Consider the following 27743-nt stretch of genomic DNA (forward strand, 5'->3'; position numbering starts at 1 on the left):
TTTTCTGAAGAATCAAAGGATGAGATTTAGCAGCTAAAGTCTTCTATAAGAAGTTTCATATCAACTGATTATTTCTTCAAATTTTCCAAATTCCACAATTACATTTTGACTTGGACAAGTTGATAGATATTAAACGGTATTATTCATTTAACCAGTTAGTTAACTATGACAGTTTCCCACAAAATTACTGTAATTTCACAACGTGGCAGCAGGAGTTAGAGGCGCTCTTCCATAGCAATAGTGATTTCTCTTAGGTCTAACATGGAAAGAACAGATACCATACCCTAATCCTAACATTTTAACTGTTCAGCCTAAGGAAGCTAAAGGCATTAACACAAAAGACATTAACAGAAAACATTTCTGTGTACAAAGGTTTAGCTTTACATAAACTTAAAGGGTTTTTCTGGCTTCTCTCTCTCCATACACCAGTTAAAATCCCTTCTTCTAGTAAACGATTCATGTTGCTCCACATACCTCATCATCTGAGCTGATATAGCTTCCAGAAATATTTTTTTCCAAGTATATTTTTGAAGTGGTTTGTTGCAGGAAGTCTGAGATCCTCTGTACAAGAAAGTCTCTGTCTTTCAAGTTGGCAAAGAGAAATGTCATTCTGTTTTTCGTGCTGATTGATAATGGGCTAGGCAACACACTGGAGCTGTCTGCCTTTTCCACTATTGTCACCTAAGGAGAAACAGTAGCTACAGCTTAAGATCTTTCATTAATCAAGTTGCTTAGTCTAAGAAAGAATCTCAACACAATAAACCCACACCCCCTTCCTCCTTAGATTGGATCACTATGGACATCCCTCTGCAGGAAAACAGGATTTGGATGCAAGGACTCACAAGTCTGAAAGATGAAGGCTGTCATCCCTCAAAGAGCTGGCTTCAGTACATTCTCCAGTAGAACTCCTTTGAGCTACTTAGTTTATTTTCCTCAGGCTTTATTTTAAAAGAATCAGCAAAACAAAACTTCTTCTGTGGGATGCAGATCTATGGGCTTTCTTGTAGGACCTTCAAATCCCTCTCCTGCTCCCCAACACCAGCACAGGCTGAACCAACAGAGACTTTTGCTTACTTTTTATTGCCAATATATGTGAACAAGCCATTTTTGGGACAACGCTCCTGTTCTGCTATACTGTAGTGGCATACTGTGATAACAACTGTCATTGCAACTGTATTTTCACAGTACATAGAAACCTGCAACAAAGGGAAATGAACCCCATGTCTTTCCTTACAAAGGAAAACATCTAACCGTGTGAAGTGGTTTCTGTTTGGCCTTCAGTTGTTAGTGAAATTGTCACTAATCTAACTGAACTCCAACGTGTAAACAGTACTCACACCGTAATCTAGTGAGTACAGGGCATCAGTTCCCTGAGCTTTTGGTAAAGCGTATCAGTACAAAGAGATTTTAGGGTTAAGTCATACACTGTGGGTGAATTATGTAACAGCTGTGTGTTATACATTACCAATTATTAGCCTTAAATAAAAAAAATCAAGTCTGTGCAGTTCATACATTGAACAAAACAGAAATCACAATCGTAAGTACTTCTAACCAGTGCTTTTATGACTTTAAATAATTCTCTAGGTAATGAAAACCATCTTACTGCCTTCAGGCTAGAAGAGGGCACATTTCAGTTTACTAGGACCTTTAATTTTGCTCTTGCCTTTTTTTAATGTTTTTAAAAATAGTGATCAGTGGTAAGGCATTAGTGCTATAATATTAATAACTCTTTAGCTAAAAGGATAGGATAACCATTTTTCACACAACATTTTCTTTGAAGATATATTTGAAGCCTGCAATGCACAGCTCAGGTGATAAACCACTTCTCTGTCCTTCCAACTTCCTCTTATGTGTCTGTTAACTGCAAATCTATTAGTTATTAATTTAAAGCACCTTCACTGACAGCATATTGAAAATAGCTAAAAGGTGTTCCTATGTAATTTTTCCGTTCCACTCTAAAACTGCTTGAGTGTTATCAGCACAAAAGACAAGTTTGAGAGGCACAGGGCAGACATTGTGGTAGTCAGCATGCTCTGCTGTCATGAGAGCTGGCATCCACTTATTTCCTATTCAAGTAGAGATGTGCACACATCTATAGTGCTGATCTCTGAGATTGCACCTACTGGGTGCAGTGAGCAGTGCGGTCAGCCACTGAAAAGCGTCTCTTCCGATCATAACTTCTGAATCGATGCTTTGTTATTGTCTCATCTGTCAAAACATTTCCAGGATATCAGAATACTGGAATTCGGTTAGGGTCTGGCCCAAAGCTTTAATTAAATAGGAAGCTTCCTTTTAATTATTAAGAGTACTGATCAGTTGTTCTGAGGACTGGTGCTACCCAGTGTGTTACTGTTCTCCTTGCTGGTGCTGAGAGTTCACACAAAAGCACTCATCCCTTCAGCTATTTCTTTCTCTTAAAGCTTTAGAGCTGTTTTGAATCCCATGCTGCTGCAGCTGTGGTTATCAAAAGCAGTTGATAAATATGCATCCAGGAAAAGAGGTCTTGTTAAATACACTTTGTTCTCCTCCTCCACTTTACCTGGAGGACTGTCGTTGCCTTGGCTGCCTTGGCGTTCCAGACAAACAGTGCAACCATAATCTAATGTCTCTTCTCAAATAACCAAAGTCATTGCAACACACTGTGGAGAAGCTGTACTTCAAAGTTACCAAACAAAGGCCATTTGTTTTTACTCTTGATGATTTGTGGGGGAAAACAGTGCCTTGAAATACTCCACAGTTCTTCAGTCAAGCCAAACTGTCCTTGGTTACATCAGCTTTGCTACTATTTCCAACACTTACTTTACACATTTTTCCATGAACCCACAAATCAAGTCAATCAAAAAACTCCCCAACATAATTTTTTTTTACTGCATCAGTCTTAAATACTGTTTACTGAATACATGTTTTAAGCAGCCAGCTTTAAAAAAGGGAAGCACACCAACTTGTAAAATGCTGACAAATGTTTTCCATACACAGGAATAAATGGTTGCAAGTCTGTATGAAAAGAAAATTCCAATCTTTAGGATTATGAATCTTTTCTTACATTTGACAAAAGCAAATTTTATCTGACAGATTCTTTAATAGAAGGTCCACTCATTAGTCTAGAAGTTTTATCGTCTGTGCCTCCCTGTGAGGCACAAAAATCATACCATGGGGCTGTAAATCAGAATATAAGTTACAGAAGAGGAAGGACTCATGAGGGTTGTAAAAACTGACAGAGAAAGCTCCCTGTGAATTTTAGTAGTAGGAACTTTGAACTAAGACACACAGTCATTAAATATTACTTAGAAAAAATCAGAGTAGTATGCTCACAAGAGATTAAAGGGATGAAAAGAGGCTTTTCTCCAATGAGAAAAACATCAAAGCTAGAATGCAATTTCCAACAGGATATTGCCTTATTATTTGCCCTGTAAATTTACAAATACTTACCTCTCGAAGAGGGATAATAAGGCTGCACAAGTTCTCGTCTTTACTAGTAAAGCAAATGTAGTTTGTAGAAACAAACATCTGACCCAAAATATGCATTTTGTTGAATGGAGTCCAGAGAGTACAGTCTGTGTGTCCATCTAATTTCTCATCCTTGGGAAGTCGGAACAATGCACGGTATCGCTCACTCTTTGCTCGGGCATCAAGATCCCTAAAAAAACCCAAAAAAACACATCACAGAAAGCTTTTCTTGTTTTAAGAAATACATAATACATTTTAAGATATAGTTTACAGAAATCTTTGCAAGCTACCTGCAACATACAACTCAGTTAAACACTGAGTGTACAGCAAAACAGTGGAAACAGTTTGCATATAGGGGATGTGTAGTCTTCGCTGCTGGAAGATTCTAAAACTACTTGAAAAGAAAATCTGCCATGAATGACAGATACATCGATTGTGATTTCTCGGAGAAGACAGGCTGGATCATCTTTTCATATTCAGTCCTACTTTCTGCGAATATATACAGTGAATCCATTTATTATTAAATAACACATGACTCCGTTCAATACTACACCAAAAATGCTTCTTTGAGGCTTATTTATTAACATGATGGAATCCTCGAGGATAGAGTTTGTTAACAATTTCAAGACTTAGTGTTGATAATGCATTCAGTGCAAAACACTGAACAGTTAGAAAGACAAATCTAAGTGACATAATGCATGTCAGGTGTCACTAAGTAATGAAAAATCAAAAGCAGCACTGGTTACAATTCTGTATGTTCACATGATCAACATAAATAATGAAAAAATTAACAAGAAACTATCAAATCGCAGTATGGTATCTATAAAGGAAGCAGAAACACTTTCCAGATAATTTTTCAGCGCTTACAAAAAATGACATAAAATTCTCTCTCTGTTACCTAAAGTAAGTTCTAGATAAAATTCATCACCTAGCGTAATTTTTCGATTCCCGTTATAGGGCCAAGTATGCATGTTAGACGCATGTCTTAATAACACTTCAATTGCTTTGCTACCTTCCCCTGGTAACATAAAAGGGCCTTACAACAGATACCTAATGCAGCCAGTGTCAAGAGATATGTTAATGAGCTTCTGAACAAATGAGAATTTGGCTCAAATATGTTTCTTTTATTTTTGTAACACACTCGTATTCAAATGTTTTCCCTTTCTTATTTCAAACAGGAAACCAAGTAATCATATTTAAAGAATTATTCACATTTTGCCACTGCTGGAATCAATCATTCCTTTTGGAGTAACGATAAATGGCAGCAACATTAAAAAACTTTCAGATAAAACCCTGCGAGTAAAAGGACTGAGGAGAAATAAATAACTGAGAACCAGTGCTACCTACCGTTTTAGTGCAGATACTTTTTTGGGTGATTTCTTTTTCAGTTTGGGTAATGACCTATCTTGTTCAAATCCCTCATTGTCCAAAAGCTGTCGCATAGCTATATTGGCAAGCTGTTCCATGAGTTTAAAGGTCTCACTGATATTAAGGAATACTGAGAAGAAATGTTCACTTGACCTTGTGCTCACTTTGATCATATCAGGGAAGAGCAGTGTTGCATTCTTCTCAAGTTGAGTGATATCGACCCAGCGGATAACTAACTTTGCTGAACAGATTAAAAAAAAATAAATTCAGTACAAAAATCAGCATATTCAAAACCATTTACCTTCCTCTTCCTATAAAACGTATTCAGCTGAAATTTTCTTGCATCTTGAAAAGCAGGGACAGCATAAATAGACCCAGCTTGTACAAACAAACTATGATCACCTGACAAACAGCAAACAGCAGAGTTTAAATATCCTTTACTTCTGTGCAGGACACTACACAAAAGCATTACAAAGCTAGGAGGGCTAACATAATCTGTCATTGCCACAGCATGCACTCAGACTCTGATGCCCTCTTTTCCTGTGGAAGCAAAGACACATAGTCTAAACACATCAGACAGGCTTACGTTAAAAATTTCACATATTACAGTAATGGCAAAACCTTGGCTCTTCTTCCAACACTGCTACGGGTTAGGATATTGTCCTTAAAACAGGGACTAAATCTACATTTATTTTTGTCAAAATAAAAAAAAAGCAAAAAAAAAAGCAGCAAGCAGCCAGTCATTCACTAGGGTATGCCTACACAGCTAAACAGAAAGACTTGGGATTGCTCCACACAGCTTAGAATTAACTCCCTCTGGAGCAGACTGCATCCACACTGTAGTTTTTGATCCTGGGTCTGCTCTGAACCCTTTGTGATGCTCTGGTGTTGTACAAGAAATAAATGTAGTATTTGAGGTTGCAAAATCTGCCAGAGTAGTACTGGAGGACTGTGTAAGAGCAGAAGTCATCAAAACTGGTGTGATCTCATCCCTATTCCCTTTTGGACACAGTCCCTGAAGTGAAACATGCATCTAAACTATGCCCAAGTATTGTTTTACAGAGAACTACTCTAAGAAACACAAACCAAACAAGGGAACAAGCACACAGTCCGGCAGCATGACAGTCAGGAAACTGCCCCCTGCTCCTCTTTTCCTCAGCAACATCTTTGCACCCCCAATGGTTCAGCAGGTGAACAGTAACAAACTACGGATTTCCTAACAGTTCTTAGATGCACAGACCACCACTCCACTGTAAAACGTACCTTCCCTGCCCATGAGGAAAGAGTAAAAGCAAAGGTGATTAATGCTGAGATACACCCAGCCCTGACGGGGAACCTTCCCCTTCCAGTAACTGCAGGAGTAGTAGTTCACTAATTTCTCTTCTTCCGGCATCCCAAAGAGCTTGTGAAATTTTACTATGGCTTCCTTAAATTTTTCTGTGTCGTCATCCTCCTTGATGCCATTGATTTTGTTGTACTCAGCGATGATGCCCTAGTAGGGAGTGAAAGAAGCACACAGCAGGTTAGTTGCCATGGGGTATCAGATATCCTTATCACCACTGCTGTCTGGGCCGGAGGCCACAACAGCTACTGCAATGTCAAGAGTCTTTTGCTTATGTCTCATGCTTCTGCTCATTCTTTTGCTTATATATTTATTTACTATATTCAAGTTTTTCTGATGTCCTTGCTCCCTACCGGGCCTATGTCAAAAGCAACCAAAGACCAACCACTTGCCAGTACCCTGTTTTAAATTAACTAGCCTATCTCAAATACTCCTAACAACCTTGTAAAGCACCTATGAATTGTAATATTTTCACCTTCCGAGAAAATATGCTCCCTGAGGAGACAGGGATAGGATTTAACCAGAAAATTTTCTTAAAAAAAGAAAGAAAAAAGGATCTGTTACTCATTAGGGGAAATATCAAACAACTTTTATGACCCCTCCTAGTGGACCTCGAGCAAAAGAGAAAAGCAAGAGGAAAAAAGGAAATCTCCTATTAGATTAACTGGCAGGATGGAAAAATCATTCACTTTCAGGTGCAGAAGACCATCATCAAATTTCAAGTGGCAGCAGTCTGGTGAAAAGCTGCTTTTTGATGCCTCAAAGACCACGGTACTTTTCCTTCTGTTCTATACTGAAGTTCTGGTCTATTCGCTTATTTTCCCCGGTTTCTTTTATGCCTCTTCTCTATTGCCTTCTGTATTAAAGTTATAAAAAGGAAAGTGACTTCTTGCCTTCAGATTGCTCATTATTTACATGGAAAGCAGAGTATAAGACAGCAAACCATCATTCACATTAAGTATTTGTCCAACCCTAAAAAAATAACAATTTCCTTAAATTGTCACAAGACAGATGTCTTCTTGTGGAAGGTGTTTCCATGATCATCTATGGCCCTCATACCTGATTCACCAGTAAAACACAACCAGGGATTAGGACAGTTGGCTTACTACATGGAATGTTAAAAAGAGGAATGAGACAAAGCCAGTGCTGAGAATACACAGCAAGCAAGTACAGTAATATTGCTTATAACCAATCTCCTACCAAAATATTTATTTTTAGATAATTCTTAGTGTGGATAAAGTACTTTTTACCAGTATAGCTACTATCTCTCCTATAAGGAAAAAAGTAATTTGGGTAAAACTGACCAAAAAAAAAACCCAACTCCAAAAAACAAACCAACCAACCCATTCAACCAGTAACTGCTAACAACTATATGAATTGGAAATGCCAACACTACAGATTTAACTACACAGAAGAGGGTAAGGAGACATTACACGATGAGTGCGTGGAAAAAAATATAAATAATTAAAGCTTTGCACTGGAAAAGCAGTTACATAGAAAACTGTCAAAGTTTAAAACAGAAGCAACAGTGCAATTAATTTTAGAACATACAATGTTTGAAGCTCTGCCTATAGTTTTTATGTATCTACATATATTTTAAATACACTGCTATAGTTATTTATGTGCACTAATCCCAGTTTCCCTAATTTTTACACACACACTGTTACTTAGAATGTGGCTTTCCTTCAAAAAAGGTGGAGCAGCCTGGGACTATCAGGTCAAACTTGTTCAGAATTCACATCAGTTTTCCTTTCACAGTCACATTTATCATTAAAAACATTTATAATAACTTATTTAACTACCTGTATTTTTCCTCTGACAAATGTATTTATGTCATTCTCATTTTCAAAGATTGAAAGAGTTTGCAACAAATTCTGTTCAAGCCATTCCCAGTGTTCAGTGATTTCCTTCCTTGAGCAACCTGTATATAAAAAAAAACACCCCAAAAGTCACAAAATAAATAATTCATGTCAATGTCCTCTTAATAATGAGCAAAAGACTAATAAGACTCGCCAGTAACTGGAGATGCAATATTTCACCAGGTGCTGTGTCCCTGGAAATTCCAAAATTTTCTCCCATAGTCTTTGATTTCATAATAAATAGGTAGCAAACTTAAAGATTATTCTGTGAGAAGCACAAGCTACTTATGTCAGTATCATGAACAAGAATCCCCTCACTTAGAATTCTAACAATAACGACACCAAGCTGCCCAACGTCACATTAAAGAGTTAGCAAAGGTATTACCTGCATCTGATGGGAACTGACAAAAATGCCCGACAGCTATATATTCCACCATTGTTCCCTAATTCTTCACCATTACATATATTTATAAATTATGAAACAATTATAAAATTCTGAGAGTAAAAGCTGAAAAGGATCATTTTCCTGACAAGTCTATTACAATGTCTCCTCCTCAAAAGAACAGTGCTGAAAGACCTTCAGGAAAGCTGTATCTTTTCAGGGGAAGAGGGTTGTTTGAGGTGGTTACTTTTAACGATAAAAAAAATAAACCAAGCTTTGATGACCCCAGTTTGCTTAGGAGACTAAAAGGGCTCAAGTGACATATCTTTGATACTGAGGAATCAGCATACATGTAGTCTGTAAAGTGATACAGAAAAGCAATAAAAAAGCTTCTTGTACGAACTAGAGTTTAGCTATGCAAATTTTTTGATTCTATTTTACTTGAGATTGATTGTAACAAATACAACTTCCATTTTGACCCCATTCTCAACATCTTGCAGAACAAAGTTGCTGGTGCTCTTCAGAATCCCTGTGCCCACTTTGAAGCAAGGATAATTCAAGCACTCACAAAAAATTGTTCCCCCCAAAAAGGATGTTGAGGGAATTACCGGGCCACTGAACACATTTTCAGAAAACAAACATTACATGTTCACACCGGAACACCTGTACCTGAAGCTTGATTAAAAGTACCCCAATCCAGGCATGAAACAGCATCAGTACTACGTCATCTTTTCATCAAACCAGATTTGGCTCATTTTACTCAGAACTAGCAAATAAATGTACCTACCTGCTAACTAATGCCTACAGACCCCAACCAAGCGAAGGGGCTCATGTGACGCCACCATTAGAAAAAGGCTGAATTGCAAGCTGTTGCTAATACCGGCTTCAGCTCCACTACAGGCACAAATTGTCACATGTCCGTGCGTAAGCGTTTCCATGGTTTGCAGAAGAATTCAATGCAACAATCTCGAATGCATACCAAACAGTCGTTTTCCTTATTGTTCAGCTACAAATGATGGGGGAAAATATTCTTTCTACAGAATACAGTAAGAGCTTTACACAACTCCAATGAAAGCAACAGAATGCAAAATTCTGTGCAACTTCCATGGGAACTTAACAACTCTAGCTGTTAGCATGGATACATAAATCATGTTGCAGAACAGCTTGCATATGTAACCAATATTTCAGAACCACAAGTGATTTCCACTGCTGCTTCTCCTTAAAACTACTGGATGCAACCAGAACTTTCTGGAACTCAGGAGGTGGTCTGAAGACTAATTTCTTCTTGGCTTTTACACCGCTGTCAAAAGCAATGATGAAATACATGAGCTATGTATATAAAACTAGACTATCATCAGAAAAATTCCTCGTCTCTTGAACAGCAGTGACAAGCAGGGCAGACACTATTATGATGAACTATTTCTTAAAGCTGTCTATTTCTTGTTTGCGGTTCATAAATTATTTTTCATCCTTCCTTATTAAGCAGCTTTGGTTGATTATTCTCAACCTGTAACAAACCACCTCATTGTTTCCGTTGCTGTTTCTCTCCACTATGTTACTGTTTACTCTCCCAGTCTCATCTACAGCAGATCATGCAATCAGGCCAAAACCCGCAACACAGTTCTCATCAATTTAACATCACAGTCATCTTTCTCTTTGCTTGGTTCACTCAGGATTAAAAACCACTTTTCCAGCAACGCTTTACACTACAGGTCTATTTTAACTCTGTTACTGGCAATTCTTTGCCTGTCTTGCATATTAGAAGCATTCTCCACTTTGCCATCATTGGCCTTTTAGGTAAATCAAGCAATACCTTTAACTCTCAGGGAAGGGAAAAAACATTTAATGCTGCACGTTGGAATACAGACCCTCAAGAGTGGCAGGAAATAAAAGGCAAAACGGCTGCAATGCGTAGAGTAGGCTACTAATCACTCCTTCCCTTCCTCTAAGTGGTACGCTCAGCTTATGGTATGCTCCATGTCTGAAACCGTGCAGTGCTGGCCAGCATCCCTGGCAGACCAAGCTAATCTCCTTGGCCTTCATGGAGGAAAGTAATAAACGTGTTAAACAGAAGGGAGGTCTAGACAGGAAGAGCTGGAAGGAGGAAGGATGCATGGTGCTGGAGAGAGGATGAGAAGGGCCAATTGCCTGGCAGGTGGGATGGAGTAACAGCATGAGCAACAGGGGAACGTCTCTGGGTGTCAAGGTTAGGTTTCTACCATCTGGGTTGGTTTGTCTAAGCTACGAGGTGAAGGTACAGAGGGAACGTGACCAAGTTCAGGACTGAGAAGAAAATTAAGAAGTCATATAAACATGCTTTCAAACACATTCAGAAGTATAATCTCAGTATTGTTTCAGTCAGTGCTTGAGGAACAGGAATGGCTTAACTTGAGACATATGATGAGACTGTCACATCTGGTCTTCTCCTCCAAGTAGATACTTACCTGAGACGTTTATCTGTCAGCCTGCACTGCTGCCATTAACAGAATGCACTGCAAGAGAACCTGTAACACTTCAGAGAGCCTAAAATTGTTCTTGCAGGCTCAGGAGCGGACTGGCAAAACCTCAGTTTGTGCAGAAAGGGGGGAGAAAATAGCTACAGCTAGTAAACTCAGCAGCATTCTAACAAAAGCTTGTAGCTTTGTTAACCAAAGCTCATGGGCTTTTCTGAAAACCTTTTACGAGGCATGTAATAAAATTTCAGTGTTGGTGCTTTAAAATAATCCATAATTCATTTTTTTTATATGTAAAATACAGATTTAGAAACTTCTGTGGAAATACATATAATTACCATTACCACAAAACCCCTACAGCAACGGTTCTAGACCTGATAAACACACAAAGCCACAGTAAGAATGACTGATTTTACAGGTGGAGAACAATCTAAAAAAGTTGTTCATTTCCAAACTGAATTTACATATGCCATCATTCTTCCCTCTAAATTGAGCACTGGCAGATTGGGGATGGACACTGACATGGGACACAGAAGGGCTATTGCAATATGCAAAGCTGCTGACATACAACAGTTTGGATTCTTAGACCATTAGAAAATTAATATGCTTAAAACTGATCTTGAAAAGTTACCAAGAACATCTTTCCAGTATAGTTCAATAGACAGAACTCTAACCCAGAACATCTTCAACGCAACTCTGCACTGGATAAAGAGCTCTTGACCAGCCTCCATTACAAAGCTAGAAAGCCTCAGATCTACCTGCTAGCATTCTCATACAGCCTAGGTCAGTAGAGTTAATACTCAAGAAAATTCACATTCAAAATTATTTATAAACAAATCTGGGGTCTAAACATAACTTAAGTCATTTTAGAGCAACCAAACCCCCTTGGATTGTTTTTTACCCTCTGAATAGTCTTGTACAGAACAAGACCTAATGTCATGCAGCATGAACGATCCAGGAAACAATCACATTTCTTCATGTCACTCTGTATAGCTACTTACTGAAGATGGAGATTATTGCTCTATGGAAGGCAGAGGACAATATGAAACATTTCTGTAAAACTAAGAGATTACAAGCACCAAATAACCAGCAGTCTACCCCTAGGGAACAGGGAGGGACAGCTGTACAATGTAGGACAAATCAAACAGCCAAACCCCTTAGTAACCTGTATAATTGTAACACCCCTTATCAGTTCAGAAGGAATTGCTTTAGTTGCAAATTCATTAAAATAACCACAGCACAGAGCCTTAGGCAACACTGGGCTGCTCAGCTTCAAGGTTGCATAGATAAATAATTTGTTCTCTGTAAAATTTTACCTTCCTCTAAGACCCACACTATTCCCCTCAGGTGATGAGACTAAGCTAGTGTGGTCTCACAATCTAACAAAAATAACTAAGCCAACCTACCAGCTAGATAGTAGGAGACCAAAAAATTCAAGAAACACTTCACAAAATGGAAGCACAGATATATACATTAACTACTTCAGCAATTTCAGTTAGGGTTAAGATTTGTAACTGAAGATCACGTGTATTAAAACTAGCTTAAATGTAATAAAACCTGCAATATTTGTCACAGAAGAGAAACAAAACCTTCATGGTTCAAGCAGCAGTATAAATTTCTGCATTTGTTTATTCTGGGGCCATAACTCATCTGACTTCAATTTTGTGTCCTTGGTTATCTGAGAACACACATTGCAGGTATAAAATAATAGCAATTAACTACAGGTGTCATGCAAAAAAACTGCAAATGCACTTCAAGTCACAAGGCCTATTTCCAAAGTCTTAAAAATTCATTTCTGGATGAATTGTGTGTCTTTCAAGAAACACTATTTTATCAAGAGCTTTGTGATACATTATCTTCTTTGGAAGGAAGTCTGCAAATAGCAAGAAAATTTGTGCCCTCAGTTGCTCCCTTTCAAGTTTATGGGACAGAAATGCTTACTAATTGCTGTGCACTTATCTTTGGATGAAGGGAAAAAGTTATTGTACGTGTACTTCAAACCACCTCTGCTTGTGCACAAATAGTGTAAATAAACATACTGGCAAGTACTTCTACCATTCTTTCTCATGACTGAGATGCATGGAAAGCTGATATCCAAGGTCCCACTACTTATGGTTACAGTAGGGTAGCTGACAGTAAAAAGCAAGCAGTTAAATGAAGATTTGGAAACAACCTTCATAATACTGACAATTTCATTCGTATCTGTTTTTACTATTAGCCGTTACTAAAGGCAAATTGCATTACACAATGTTTTTAAATCTTCAGTGAGTTGATACTAATAGGTGTAGAGGGAAAAGCAGCTGTTTAAATTGATGCCTTCTTTCGGTCTGATAGCACCGAAAGTAGCAAGAAATAGTTCTGCTAAGATGAGCTATTAAAAAATTTTCTATCCAATTCAGAACATGACAGAGCTTTGATATCACCTTTGTCAGACACATAAATCATATGCTCATAAGAACAGAGCCTGCTTTGAACTGCTAAGATTATTCGATCTATGGCAAACCTTCATCCATTCCTTCTCCTCTTCCCTTCGCAAGAGAGATTCGTCTGGAGGAAAAGTCCCAATAATCCCAATAATCTAAATGTCAAATTTTACTGGGAGAATGGGCAGATGAGAGGGCACTCTTAGGCCAGAAGTAGTCCACAGCTTCATTAACTAGTATTTTTGAATGCCAGGGAGCGTTGGGAGTGCTGGAAGTCACCAGTCTATTAAAGAGATGACAGGCATGTATGCACTTCTCATTTGTCCTCTTCCTCCATTTTCTTTCAAATGAACAGAGTTCTGGCTGCTGCGTAAAACAGTGTTTGAAACTTTAGAGCTAAAAGAGTTGCATTCACAAGTTTCCATTTGCTAAGACTGAAAAGCAATACCATCATACTGAGGATCTGACCTTACAAGCTTGGCCAATTAAAGCTAAATAACCTCAACCTTCTGCACTCAGCCTCAGACACAATTTTCAGAGCCAGCAAACACAACCAGCATACTGTTTCATGCTACTTGCAATGGGTATCTGACCACAGAAATAAGCATTTAGTATTTACACCATCCGATGCATGCAAAAATCCTATTTAATGTACCAAAGTAACTGCATTGATTTCATCAACTACTATAATGACAGAAGAAACAGTCTTACAGTTATATCTGTCAAAGTTTGAGCCACGAAGACCAAAACTTTTCAGAGTTGTTGCATCTAGGTAAGAACATACTCATCTGTATTTAACTCTAACCTAGCTACCATCTTACTGAATTTCTGAGTACATCATATTTAGAAGGACAACACACTGCCTGAAATAAACGTTCAGGAGTTGGGCATCCCTGGGATCTAGATGGCATTTATCCTGAAGGAGACTGAGCTCACTATCTAGGAAATGCCATACCAATATTCAGTACTCAGGTGAGACCTGGGGTTGCAAGTTTCCATTTCAAGGCAAGCCAGATGTCCTATCTGGGTCATTTGGGGGCTATGACCCAGGTGCTCCTCCTACCATACTCTTTAGAGATACTCCATCACCCAGGAATGCTGCGCTTTAAAAGTACTGTAGGGAAGAGCCGTGGGCATGGAGAAGAGCATGCAAGGAAGAGGGATGGATACTAGACTGCTTGTCTGGGAACATCTTTGGGAGATGAAGCATGACAGTCATTGTGCATAACACATGCTGGCATTCAAGGTCTGAATATTAGAAGCTCTGGAGCTTCTTAGTTTAACCACTAGAGCAGGTTTTCATCCTGCCCCATTTATTTGTCCTGAAATGATCGTGCTCAGTAGGCAGGATGCTCTACTAGTTATGTGGAACAGTGTCCAGGAAGAATAAAAAAATCCACATGTCAGTATGTTTGTTCTTACCACAGGCGATAGTCCAATAGACCAAGGAGTCTGGTGCTTGGTAGAGGATTCGATATGGTGCCACTCTGGCACTGGAGTCCAAGACAACATCAAGAGTACCCACAAGGAGACCTATGGAACAGGAAATTCTGATAAATACACAACGATAGATCATCCAAGATCCCACAGGAAAGGGCTCCACAGTCATCTGTCCCCCCTCCTCCTCTTCAATTTCACCCTTCACAGCAAAATGCAGACCTATGTATTCATCCTCACACTTACTGCCTCACGTTGTGAAGAGGGAAAGTGACTCAACAGGGAAAAAGTCTTTGGTTTCAACAAGACTTCAACTCTTAAATATACATTGATTCCAGCATTGATAAAGGCAGATGAATTGAAGCAAAGCAGAAGGTAGCTGTTTTATAAAACCACATTTGAAAGTTATTTAGCTCTTTCCTGTTTCGTGTTGGAGCCCTGGGAAAAAAAATAACCAAACCAAAACCCAACAATAACAACAAAAAACCCCACCACCGCAACACCAACAAAAAGCCCCAGACAATACACTCTAAAAGGGTTCAAAACTCAAAAGTCAGCTAGGAAAAACTAAGACTTGAAGCAAAAATAATTATGCTACTTAATGGTCTGATTCTCTAGGGTAGAAAGAATCAAAATGCCTAACAGTCAAGCTGTTTTCCAGCTAAAAGGATACTGATGAAAAACAAAGCCATACTGTTTTCCCGAAGTAGCTTTGAAAATTCTTTGCTACTGAGGGAGCCATCAACAGTTGCATACCAAATGCTACCAATAATCCCTAACTATACCTCCATAAACTCTAGATCCTATTTTTATAAGAAATTACACACAAAACTTTAACCCCCCCCAAACCCTCTCCCCACAGGAAGCCCTATTTATTTTTAAAAGATGTAAAAGTTTTCCCCCTTTTCATCTCCACAAAGAATTTTCATCTTCCCTGCAGAGATGTCAGACACAAATTGTCATGCTGAAGTTCTCAGCAAATTCACATATTGAAAATAGATGGATGAACTTTCAAAGGTTTTCTTCCCCCACAAATATTTACTGGGGTAGAAAACAGGGTTTTGGTGTAGAAGATAAAATAAACAAACACACAAAAAAACCCCATTCTAAAACACTCCTCTTAAAATTGTCTTCTCCTTTCAAGTGGCTGTTTTCATCTTTTACTGTCATAGTTTTATTAGTTCCTCATTCTGCACTGTCATAACTGGAATAGAAGACTGCTTCTCTCACTGCTCTTCTTTCAGATTTGCTTTATGCATCACAAATATATAAAAGCACTACCTGTTTTCCATCTCAGTAGATCCCTTAAATCCAAACTGAAACTAGTATTTGGAAATACCCCACCTAAGTGTTTTCCCCCATTCTATGTTTTTTATTTGCACTTTATTTTATACAGATCTTCGCAGGCCAGATCAAACGTAATCTCTTCCTGCCTGATGCATTAATATCCACCACTTTTTAATCCAAGAAATCTGAAATACATGGGAAACAAGTCTGAACACTACATCAGACTGATAACATTACAGAGCAATCTGCTGATACCAGGATACGAACGCAAAATATCAATGTAAGATATCCCAGTGTTCATTAGTCTGACTGGCTTTAGTTGTTCCTACTGCCACCTTAAACCCCCACACCTCAAGCATTTTGAATACTGGTGTAGACGGACAAGCTGCCTCTGATCAATCCTCCATCAGACTTCCTAGATACAGCTTGACTCCTTTCAAACTCGGGAGACTGAAGTAGGTTATAATGTTCCTTTAAACATCTTTTTTTCTGTTAAATATACTCTCCACTCTAGCTTCACAAAACCAGCATGGCCTTGGTCCAGAAAGCACATGTGTGCTTCAATCACAGGCAAAGATTCTCAGATGCTTAAAGCTGCTAGCAAGCTCAAGTACTGCTCAACTGGAGTGCAGACCAAGCCAGACACTACGCTGGTTCATCACCTGGGCTTGCTGCAAGCATGTAGCAGAGCTTATGCCAAGGATTCTTCATGCTTTGCAGCCTCACATGTCTACTGACAGTACTAAATACGCACTAGGCATGACACAATATCTAAATAAACTTGTACGCTGGCCAAATGTAATCTTCTGTGAGGTACAGATACTGTTAAGTCCCTGCACTCTGTAAAAATATGCGTGTTACTCTCCTTCTGCTATATTTCCAAATCTGTTGGTGTGTGGGTGGTCCTGCCAACCAACTCTGCCACTAGTTCTAGGAGGACACCGCAGCTGTAAAAACTGGGATACACAGGTTAAGGTCAGGGCAACAGAACAAACCTACCAACTTGGGCTGACATCAGGCTATGAGGAGCTTCCCATCCTACCTTCTCCCTGAGATACGGGAGATGGGAGAGAAACATTGCCCTGTGCCACCAAATAGGAACAATGTAAGATAGAGCAGTGTATTAAAGGAATGTGGAGAGTATTGAAAAAAAAAACAAACCAAACAAAATCAGAAGAGACTAGCCAGCACTGAAACAACAAATGGGAGGTCGGTAAGGGAAAGAAAAGAAAAGAAAGAATACTTTCCACTGGTGCAGTAAGTAGGAGTTGCCCAGTGTCTTCTCACAATGCAAACAGGTTGTAGAAATACCCATGCAGAGGGGTTAAAGGAAGACAACTCAGAGAACTCCAGAAGACCCCATGGAAATTCAAAAAGTCTAGCTTACCAAGATAATTGCAACAGACAGTTTATCAGTAAAATGTTACTTCTATCACAAAATAGCTGTTTTGATAGATGATATATCTGATATGTAAAAAGTGATTCATGTGTTCTTATATACATTAAAAGTCAATTAATATTTACTCTTTTAATCATACAGCTAGCCCTGATCGCTGTCCTTCAGGAACTGTTCCATTTTGCATTGTAGGTCAGTGCTTTGGGGTTTTTTTGTTGGTTTTTTTTTTTTTTTTTTTTGGGGTGGGTGGGGTGTGTTTGGTTTTTTCTGTAATGTAGACATGTGATGCAACCAGAATGAAATCGCAGCAGTTCAGACTGATAACCTCTCTGAGGGATTTTTATATGAAGTGTTCATAATAAAATTTTTAAAAAATATTATTTTAATACTGTTCATTAATTCTTCATCTAGCAAGTACTTTTTCAGACATGATTAAGAAAAACATAACCAAAAGTTTCCATAGGAAGTTTCCATGGGCAACAAAATCATATTTCTTAGATTAGACTGGTCCTTGGGCAAGATCCAGTGAATTATTCAGGCTTCAAATCATGTGACTATATACCAATTTCAGTTTTTCTCCCCATTATTTCATCAGGTTTCTGCCTACATAGTGAAAGAAGGGAAAGAATTCTCAATGTATGAATACTAAATCTGCAAGTCCTTGTTCAAGCGAGCAGTTTTCATGAGCAAAGGTTTAAAGCATGTGTTCAAGTCTGTGGGATTAGCATCAGGCTAACTGATGACAACCCTGATCCTGAAGGCACCCAAGCACAAGTAACCTTGTATCAAGGAACAGGACCACCAGACACACGTGCCAAATGTCTAGAGTGACCATACCTGTATGAGGGGGCAGGAGGGGAAAAGGGAGCGATAACGCCTTCATTTTGATACAACTTTTCGAACAGTCAGCCTGCTCTTTTGCAAACTTGGGTTCTAAAGCAAAGGTCCAGAAAATTGTTCAGTGTTTTCTTTCTTTCCTGTAAAATACAGGTATTAGCAGAGGAAAAGCAGTGAAATGTAGCATCTGAAACCAGGGAATACAAAGCCACAACTGGCTAGGGGGCCTCGGCAACTGCTCTTACATCATGCTTCTGGAAGGACATACAGTGCATTAGAGTGTATTACTGGAAAGGGGTTCAGTTACCTGATGCAATTTATACTGAAGGAAGAACTCATACTACTTTTTACTTATCTGACCACTGTGCCTCGCGTTCCGTAAGCTGGAGGGGGAGCCTATAGCCACTGCATGAAGTGTACAGATGAGTAGCCTGTATTCATGCTTTCAATAATGATGTACTGTACTTGTATCCTTACACCAGCAGTCAATTTTCCAAACTGGTTTTTGCTAGGAGGGATTATGATCACATGAAGCCTGACCTCCTGCACAAGACAGGCTCCCTTTAAGTCAAATTATTTGTATCTGACCAAAGGATATTTTCCAGAAGGATGGTCATCTTGATTTGAAAACCAAGCCAACTGATTCAGCCAGTTAAGACTCTTTGAAGCACCGCAGCACTCTCTGCTCTTTGGAGACCACCATTTCGGTTGGCTTACAGTCCAGACCGATTACAAATTGTCACGTACAGTAATGAAATCAAGGGATGACCTGCAGTAGAATCAACTTACTACGTTTTAAGTTGCCATCACTGAAAACACACACACTTCAGGTACATGGACTTGAACACCTGTAATAAGGCACAATGCTTTCAGCTATTTGGTTATCTGTGGCACAGATCTTTGCTGCAGGAATATTTTTCCCTCTTTCATTTCTTTCTTTTACAATATAACCAGTGATTATTTTTTTATCTTTCATAAGAATTTGCAAGTTTCTTTGAAAAACACCAATTACTGGTGTTTTTAAAGGAAAAGCAAGTTTAGACACCTTAAACGTGAACAATATTTTTATCAGAAAAGGATTTTCTCATTGAAAAACAGCGACTCTCTTTCACAAAAAATCACGCTTTGATTTAAATAAAACACACACAAAGATCAAGTAGTCTTTTATCACCTTTCTACAGTCCCCCCCTTGACAGCAATCTTATGATTATGTACATGAGCCTGTAGTGGTTTACCTGCTAAAATACACAGGGTTCTCAAACTACATTGGATTACATATCCAAGAGTAAAGAGCTGTATGATATATTGCCTCTAGCGCACTTTATTAAAACACCAAAGCCAATTTATTTACTGTTTATGAATGATAATAAATATAGACACTTCAGACCTTAAAAATTACCAGCAGCCATGGTGCTGTGGCACAGCAAACGCTATCAAAAAGATCGGGATAGTATCAGTGGCACTTCCCATTGAGCTTTAACCATGCAGTCCTCAGACTCTAGGTGATTTCAGCACGCAGCACTGACCTGTGGTACATCCATTCTTCAGTGTCACCCACAACTTGCATCAAAGCTTTGCCTAGAGCTGGAAGGTCACCCCCCACAGCTGGTGCCACTGTTGTCCCTGATACTGCCACCCAGGGTAACCTTCCCCTCCTCCAGTTTGCCAAATGACAAACGTGTTATTCACCTGGCTCCTGAGAGCAGAGCCCTGCCCTGCTGCATCCTTCTCCAAGTTCCACGCTAATATAACCTACAGCCTGACAGTCTCTCAAGATACCTGTTGTAAGAGATTTTTATCTTAAAAGTGCCTAAACAAACAGCATACATCTTTTTAGCATGTACAGCAAATACAGAAATATACCCTCTAAAAGAGCTAAGATTTAATACGGGTCAGACTGTGACTCTCAGAGCTCGTGAGCTCTCATTTGAAGAGTCCCACAGATGTCAGCAGCCTATTTGTGTATGAACTCAACACCGCAACCAGGAAAACTTGCAGTGTCACATGTGTCATTAGTAAGACTTTTTCAAAACAGGCATTGTGACATTCCAACACTGAATGAAACACGTACTGCTTAAACTGTTTCCAACATTTAAAGTGTGCTGATGGCCCCTTCTCTTTCCACTAAAGATGGAAACATAATAATGACCTCCAGTCACAAACCTGAAACATCCATGGGACCTATTTGGACTGTAGATGTCAGCTGATTCTGAGGAAGTCTCAATCAATAGGGTTGACTTAAGTCATATTTGCACGCTGAGCATTCAGTTTTATATTGATTTCCTGGACAAAGAATAAACTCTTCCTGAAGTTTAAGCGTTACTTCCTGGACTATCAAAACAATAACTCGTAACAACACATAGCTGAAGCGTACAGTACAAACTATTGTTTTTCCTGGTAACTGTAATGAATCATTACTCTTCCATTCTTTCTCAAGGCAGTCCATGTGATTACTTCTCTCATTTGTTATTACAGGATGAGGTCATCCAATTAATTGTACGTCAAAACCCAACCTACAGCAACAATACGCACTGCATGGGCAATACTGTGGACAAATCATTTTAAAGGCTAGGGTCAATTTATTTGATTTAATTTCATGGGAGAGCCTAAATGAATGGTAAATGTTATACACCACTCAAAAATAATTACAATGTTAAACTTCCAATCCTGGCAACAGTACCCACAAAAGTATGAAAATAACATCTTCATTGTGAGTACCACCCTTGGAACTTCATGAAGGGTTATACAGTTTTGGTTTATAGGTGTTCATTCATACAAACAAAAGCTAAATAACATCTAAATACTTATTTGATAACTGCCTTCCCATGTGGGTTATACAGCATTGGCTTATAAGGACATGTCATACGGTATCTAGAAAAACAAATTCTTCCTCTGAAATTAAGGCCTAAGATTTGTTTGATCTTCCCCAGTGCCTGCCTTTGTTGCTCTCTTTCTAGCGATCCAGCTTTCCAGAGCATTGATTTGCCCAGCCACCATTTCCTTTGCACATGAGTTTTCAGAGACCTTCAGTGAAACTGACTTTGAGGAAGTACTGTCACCCTACTGACATTTAGCAAGAAAAGCAGCAAAAACAGTACTTGCTTTTTCCGTCTTCAGGCTGATGAATACAAACAAGAGAAGACTGAAAACCCAAACCACTAATCTTTAAAAAAAGCTCAGGAAGGGGCAGTGTGATGATCTATGGCTTGACTTCTGCAGGATGCAGCGGTTACAAATGATAAAGCTTTCATCCGTCCTTCAAGTTTAACAATTGTGATTGAATTAGACTGTCTTTCAAATATTTTAATTTAGAAGCGATCAGCAATTAAGCGTCTACCACAGTACTTGTCAAGGTGTTCAAACAACTCATCACCATCCCTGTAAAAAACTCAAACCTAAATCTGACTGGGTTTAGACTTTCAGCTTTTAGAACTTTCTGTTATGTCTGCTAAGCTGAAGGGCCCTAATCACTTGAAGATGTAGCCACATTTGTCAGTGTTATCTACTAAGCAGTACTTAAAATATTTCAAGCTTGTAAAACTGGTTTTCTCTTCAATAGAAAGGAAACCAGAATGTGCATTATATAGCTATCTGTTGCTACATATAGATATATACATACACAGCAGCAGAACTGCCTTTACTTCCATTGAGGCCCAGTTTGCAGATGACGAAACATCCAGGTACAGAAACTCACACAATAATACATCCAAACAGTAAGTTCCTAGAAACAAACCTACTACCCTTAACCTGAAACAAAAACCTAGCGGAAGTAAAAGGCTGAGTAGAAAGATGAGAACTGACAGTACATGCTAGACATATGCTTCACATACAGGTATGTGAAGGCTTACAACACAGAGGAAATTGATATTTGGATAAAACCTCAAACAATCTCACACGCCTGAATAAATTTTATACTACATGTCAATCACACCAGACTACATGAAGTGATGGAGAAACAGTGAGAAGAATACAGATGGAGTTAACAAAGGTTATGGTATGATACAAAGGTTCAATATGATACAAATATTTACTCATAAATTTGTAAAAAAAAAAAACCCAAAACACCACAACCAAATGCAATACTTAAGAAAAGCATGATCAAGTACCATTTGACCACAACAGCAGGGAAGTCACTGAATTTCACTTAAAACTAATTCTTTTGAAGTATCTCATTCTCTCAAAGTAGCATAAGCAAATTAAGTAGATTTCATCCAAGAGCAGAATTTAAATCAGCTACATCTGCACCAACATAAGATTCAGATAAACTATGTAAGATTAAACAACAAATCAAGTATGTATGAGCAACTGAAGAAAAAAAACCAACCCAAATAAACCAAAACTCAACAGCCACCACCACCACTAAACTAAGAAAAATAGTTGTAAGCTGAACCAATAAAATCAATGGTATAATTTGAGAACTGAAGTGTGCACAGTAAATCCAGCTTGAACTAAGGAACAGTCCTGGAGCACAGCATAGTCAAATACAAGCTAAATCTGAAAAGAACCAATATCTTCAGAAAAAAATCATTCACAATCTAACTGTTCTAACTGAACACCTGCAGACAGAACAGATTTCAATAAGCTATCGGAGGAGGCACTTTACCAGGGAAAGGAACACCAAACAGAAAAATCTCAAGAACTCTGGCTAATAAAATACTGGAAAATGCAGCGGGCAAGCACAAGACAGGACTGTGAGGAAAAAAAAATAATTGAGAACAGATTAAGAATTTACAAGCTGAAACTAAAACTGCTGCTGTAGTAGAAATTCATACACCCCTACCTGGAATCTTCAGAAAAAAAGAGAAAAAAAAAAAAAAGAACAATGAGAAATCCAGCCTAAAAAATACAAACTTCCTTTTGAAAAGAAAACAAATGGAAAGATTTTGAAGAAGTCCTCCAGAACCTAAGCCCACCTCAGCACCAGATTTAAAGGCAAAACGCAAACGTAGATTACTAAATATCAACATTGATCAGACATCAGTAGTATGATTAGTGATCAGAGCTTACAGTCCTTTATACACCTTGTATCATCATACTTAGCAAAGTCAGTGGCAGCAATAACTCCTGTCTATTACAGGAAAAAGCAATACAGTGTGATATTATGAAGGATAAATAGAGATCACAAATCTTAGGGAAGAACAGAGAAAGCTGAACGGATTCTGTCTACACCAAATATTTACAGAAGAACAATCATATGACAATACATATGTTTTAACTACTTTTCAAAAGCATTTGAGAATATATACTGGCATATCTCCTAGAACCTTTTTTAATTCTACAGAACTCTTAACTGAAACGTTCAATGGCCCAAATCTTTGTGAAATATGATATATTCTTACAAGGATGCATAACTGGACAGTGGAGTGATGGAAATATGGAAACTGATGTGAAGAAGTGACACTTTCTCTATGCCTTTCAGCGTGGGACCAGAGTAATACCAAAAAGCCTATAAGCAACACAAACTCTGGTACATGGCAGAAAATTACTGAGAGGCTTAGACATTTATTGCTTACTATATTGTGATTCTGCACGACATTTCCAACAGAGTTTCATACCAACTAAGATCTCAGTAGAAACAACAGGCCATCCCTGAATGCCACATGTCAAGCAATAACATTACGTCAGAAAGCAAAAAAGGTAAATGACAGCTCAGCCTTTATGGTTCCCACTACTCAAAGTGTAAAAGATGAGGTAACATCAAGGAAAGTCTTTGACCAAGAAGCATTACAGCATAGAAAACAGAGCTACCCCAAGCACCATCTCAGGCACTGTATCTGTGCAAACAGCACGTTGCCTGTAAGAACCGGAGATCAAGAGAAGCATTAAGCAGGAAGTGAGACACCTTCCAATTTAGCGCTATGAAAGCATCTGGGACTTCAACAGAAAGACTGGTGAGTCAATCTGGAGAATCAAACAGCAGTTCAACCCTAGACATCTGCATGTCCTCTTGAAGTGGAAATCTGCTAGCATGAAGAAGCAAACACCCCCACAGCAGAGCCTAACTAGAAGCTCAGCAGCACCAGAGCAGATATGGCGTAACACCTAATGGCGGAGCAGAGCGGAAGGGACTAGCTTCCACCCCACAAGCCCACAATGAACATGGAAAGCTGATGGATAGGCTGACCACTCACGTTAGTTCTGCTAAGTGCATGCATTTTGGTAAATGCTCTATTTCAAGTGTCAGAAAGCACATACTTTCTACTCAAGTGCACCAAGTTTGACATGCAAAAACCTAACTTCTTGAGTCAACAAGGACAGAAAGCGACAAGTTTGTTAAAGCAGGTACCATCCCTTCACCAGGCAGACGACATACTGGCCAAAAGCTTTTCTAAATTTTAAGTATAAAAGGCTTTCAAGCAACCTCTCTGAATCGAGAGGTTGCGAGTAAGATAGAATCTTATCTCCAAATTAGGGCTACTAATTGTGTTGTCCAGCAAGGCTGCAGAAAAGTGTTCCGAGACGTAATTTTTAATACTGTGGCAGTGTTCTATCAGATTTGACATTGAAGGCTTGCATCAGCCAGCTGAGCTCAGAACCTCTCCTTTCTGCCTTTCCAGCATGGAAACTGCATGACAACCCCTTCTGCAAAAATATCTGGGGAGTAAGATAGTACTTCATCAATGTCTTTTATCACCAGAAGTCAGCAAATTTCCATCTGCTCTCTTCTGCTCAAGCATTTAAATCATCTTTGGCAACATCTCACAGACTTAGAAACTCATATTGAATCTCTCACACATGCGCTGTCCCAGCTGTAAGCATAAATACCCTATCTGCAAAATAATTCACTCCTAAAAAAGTTCTTGCAAGCTAAGAACAATTTATTTGCTTTGGCATTCAGAGAGATCTTACAATAACACTTCAAACAAAATTACTTATAATTTCATCTCCACGCCCAAAAGAACCACAGCAGCCACAAGCTAATCATAACACACCCCCAACCTCTCTTCCTGCAAGCTCTCAGTGAATACATTGCTCTACCGTCAACTATCAGTGGCACTAATTCCTTGCAATATTGTTTCCAAATAAAATAGTTTGGCAAGCGTAGCAGAAAGCAGTTTGAGATTTTCTAAAAGTGTCTGTTGCATCAGAATGCATATACACTTATTAACAGAAAGAACATGACTCTTTTCAGTTATTTATAAACTTTATGACACGCTCAGGATCCTTACACCCATGAAAGGAACACAGTCACACAGGGTACAGTACCCAAACGATGGGAGAGATCTGCGTTCATATCTGCTCCAAATGCCTCTGCTTCAGCTGCTGCAGGCTGATGTGTAACATGCTGCATCCCCCAGGAGAAGGGAGCATTTCCTACAGGCCAAACTACCAGGCTGCCCAGGGAAGGAAGCTGACAAGCAGGAAGCAGAGCAAGTGTGAAAGAGAGGGTTAAAAACATCCAGCACTTTTGAGAAAACAAGAGGAAAGAAAATACTTTTCCCCCTATTGGTGAATAAAAGGAAGGTGAAACTCTTGAGTGAAGGTCATGCAGAAGCAAAATACAGGCATGGCATTATGTGCAAGGCATGAAATAGTTTTCGTTATGGAGAAAGTTCACCAACCATCAAATACTTTTAAAGCAGAAAGGTACATTTTTTGGTCTTGTCCTGGAAGATCATACAGCGATGCAAGATAATGCGAGTTTGCAGAACAGCTAAGAAAATCAATTTAAATTCCAGTCTACAAGTCCTTCCTATTTTTCTTTTGTTAAAAAGGAAAACAAAAACCAAACAACCCTTCAATTAAGGCATGCTTACAAAGGAAAGTCACATTGATGTGACTGGTACTGACACAGACACAATCACTTAAAAGAGTCCAGGCCTCAATTCAGTATAAAAATGGATCCACTTTGCTCAGTAGAAGAGCTGTATCACTTAAATAAACTATTAATAAAAAACCTTGTTAGCAGAGGTGACTCCTAGCGACTCACTAATTAGGCACTGTCCTAACACATAACAAGAAGATCATTATTCTTCTTCTAACTTGTTACAATCCAATATTAAAATAAGTGTGGAAAACATGTCCCATGTCCAAATAAGTATTTAAATAAGAGGGTCTTCTCTTCAACAGTTCATAAATCAAGGCCAAGAGGAGAGTATTGGTGCAGAAAGGGCTTATTTTTCACCCCTTCCCCCAAAGTGACTGATACTCCTTTTCCTGCAAAGTGTTGCTGCGCTTGCGGTGGATCCAGGAGAAGAGGTAACACTAGTACTGCTCTTCTGCTTCAACATAAAGCCACTGAGAATTACTTTCACTCGCTCCCAAGGCTTTTAAACTTGTTTTCAGACTGAGATATGTCAAAAGACCAAAAAGATCCAGTCTTCTGGCTTTTGCTTTGCTGATGGTAACCTCCATCCACAGCATGGTAATAAGGAAGTGATGGAGGACAGGTAGCACAGAGACCCTGGCAGCCACTTTGAGGGCAATCATCAGCCTTCAGCCACATTTTCAGTGTCACAGCACCCAACCACAGTGCTGCCTGAAGAGGTTCGTCCCCAGCCTTCCCTCATTCCCATTCACCCACGGGAAAGCACTCCCTCTCTTACTTCAGCCATGCCAATACAACCAACATTACAGTGCAGCCTCAGCTAGAGTTCTTCAAAGTTTCACACGTTCACAGATGGAGAGAAGGGCATTACACTGGAGCCCAATCAGTTTGCTGACCTAGACTTAAGGGCAACGCCAGAGAATCAATACTTCTCATTGTCCAACCACTGCTTAAGTTACATAGCGAAGCCATCTCCCATCAAGCCCATAGTCTCATCAATTTGAAAGTCAAATGTCATTCTACAATTTAAGACAAAATTACTTCGAGTCAATAATGAGGGAGTAAAAGTCAGCAGAAATTAGATCACAACAAAAAAAAGTGACAGCTGTATTTACATCCTCTCTTGCATATATGAATTCAGACCACTGCCACCACAGTGAAAAAATCTTGCATACAATATTTATAATCAACTTCAAGGACATAATCTGGTTTCCTACAGAGCAAACAGGCTAAATTTTGTACCACAATCATGGGTGGATAATTTTTTAGATTATATCTAAGCAAATTTCAGCATTACATCACTACAGAAAGGGCAAGTAAGGGAAAAAAAACACAACAAACCCAAACCAAAAAACCACAAAAGGTTCTTTTTGTAGTTTTTTCACTTTCAACCAGACAACCTCCACCTCTGTCATGACAGCTCTATCGTTATCATCTACAGGAACTTCCTCAGGATCATCCCAGATGCTATCATTATTGCAAATTATGAACCCTGTTGACTGTTTCAGCGAGTTTGTTTATTCTGAACCCTCAGGATCAGCTAGGTCCCACAATACCTTGCTTTTAACCAGTCTCACCTACCAAGAAGAATCCATTGGCTTCCTTCACCTGCCTTGGCCCTCAATGAGTAGACCACAGCTGTTAGAACAACGGGTCTAAAATTCCAGTATTTCCATTAAAAACCAATAATCATAAGTTCCACTTACTACTGTGCCTACCAAGCTGGGAGCAGCCTGGACACTCT

General features: G+C 39.0%; 1 protein-coding gene across 6 annotated transcripts in view; it reads right to left on the reverse strand.

The window, feature by feature from the left end:
• The window catches only part of TBC1D9 (TBC1 domain family member 9), a 70159-nt gene that overhangs the window by 24949 nt on the left and 17467 nt on the right, over positions 1-27743 (reverse strand). For all 6 annotated transcript variants that reach the window (XM_080402598.1, XM_080402597.1, XM_080402601.1 and 3 more), the window contains 6 exons: positions 14697-14807; positions 7960-8078; positions 6079-6307; positions 4795-5056; positions 3430-3637; positions 475-681 (listed from right to left, as the gene is read on the reverse strand). In XM_080402598.1, the coding sequence (XP_080258724.1) occupies positions 475-681; positions 3430-3637; positions 4795-5056; positions 6079-6307; positions 7960-8078; positions 14697-14807 (1136 nt within the window). The remainder of the gene's footprint in view (positions 1-474; positions 682-3429; positions 3638-4794; positions 5057-6078; positions 6308-7959; positions 8079-14696; positions 14808-27743) is intronic.

This window comes from Falco punctatus, assembly GCF_963210335.1.
Source record: "Falco punctatus genome assembly, chromosome: 1".
Lineage (NCBI taxonomy): Eukaryota > Metazoa > Chordata > Aves > Falconiformes > Falconidae > Falco > Falco punctatus.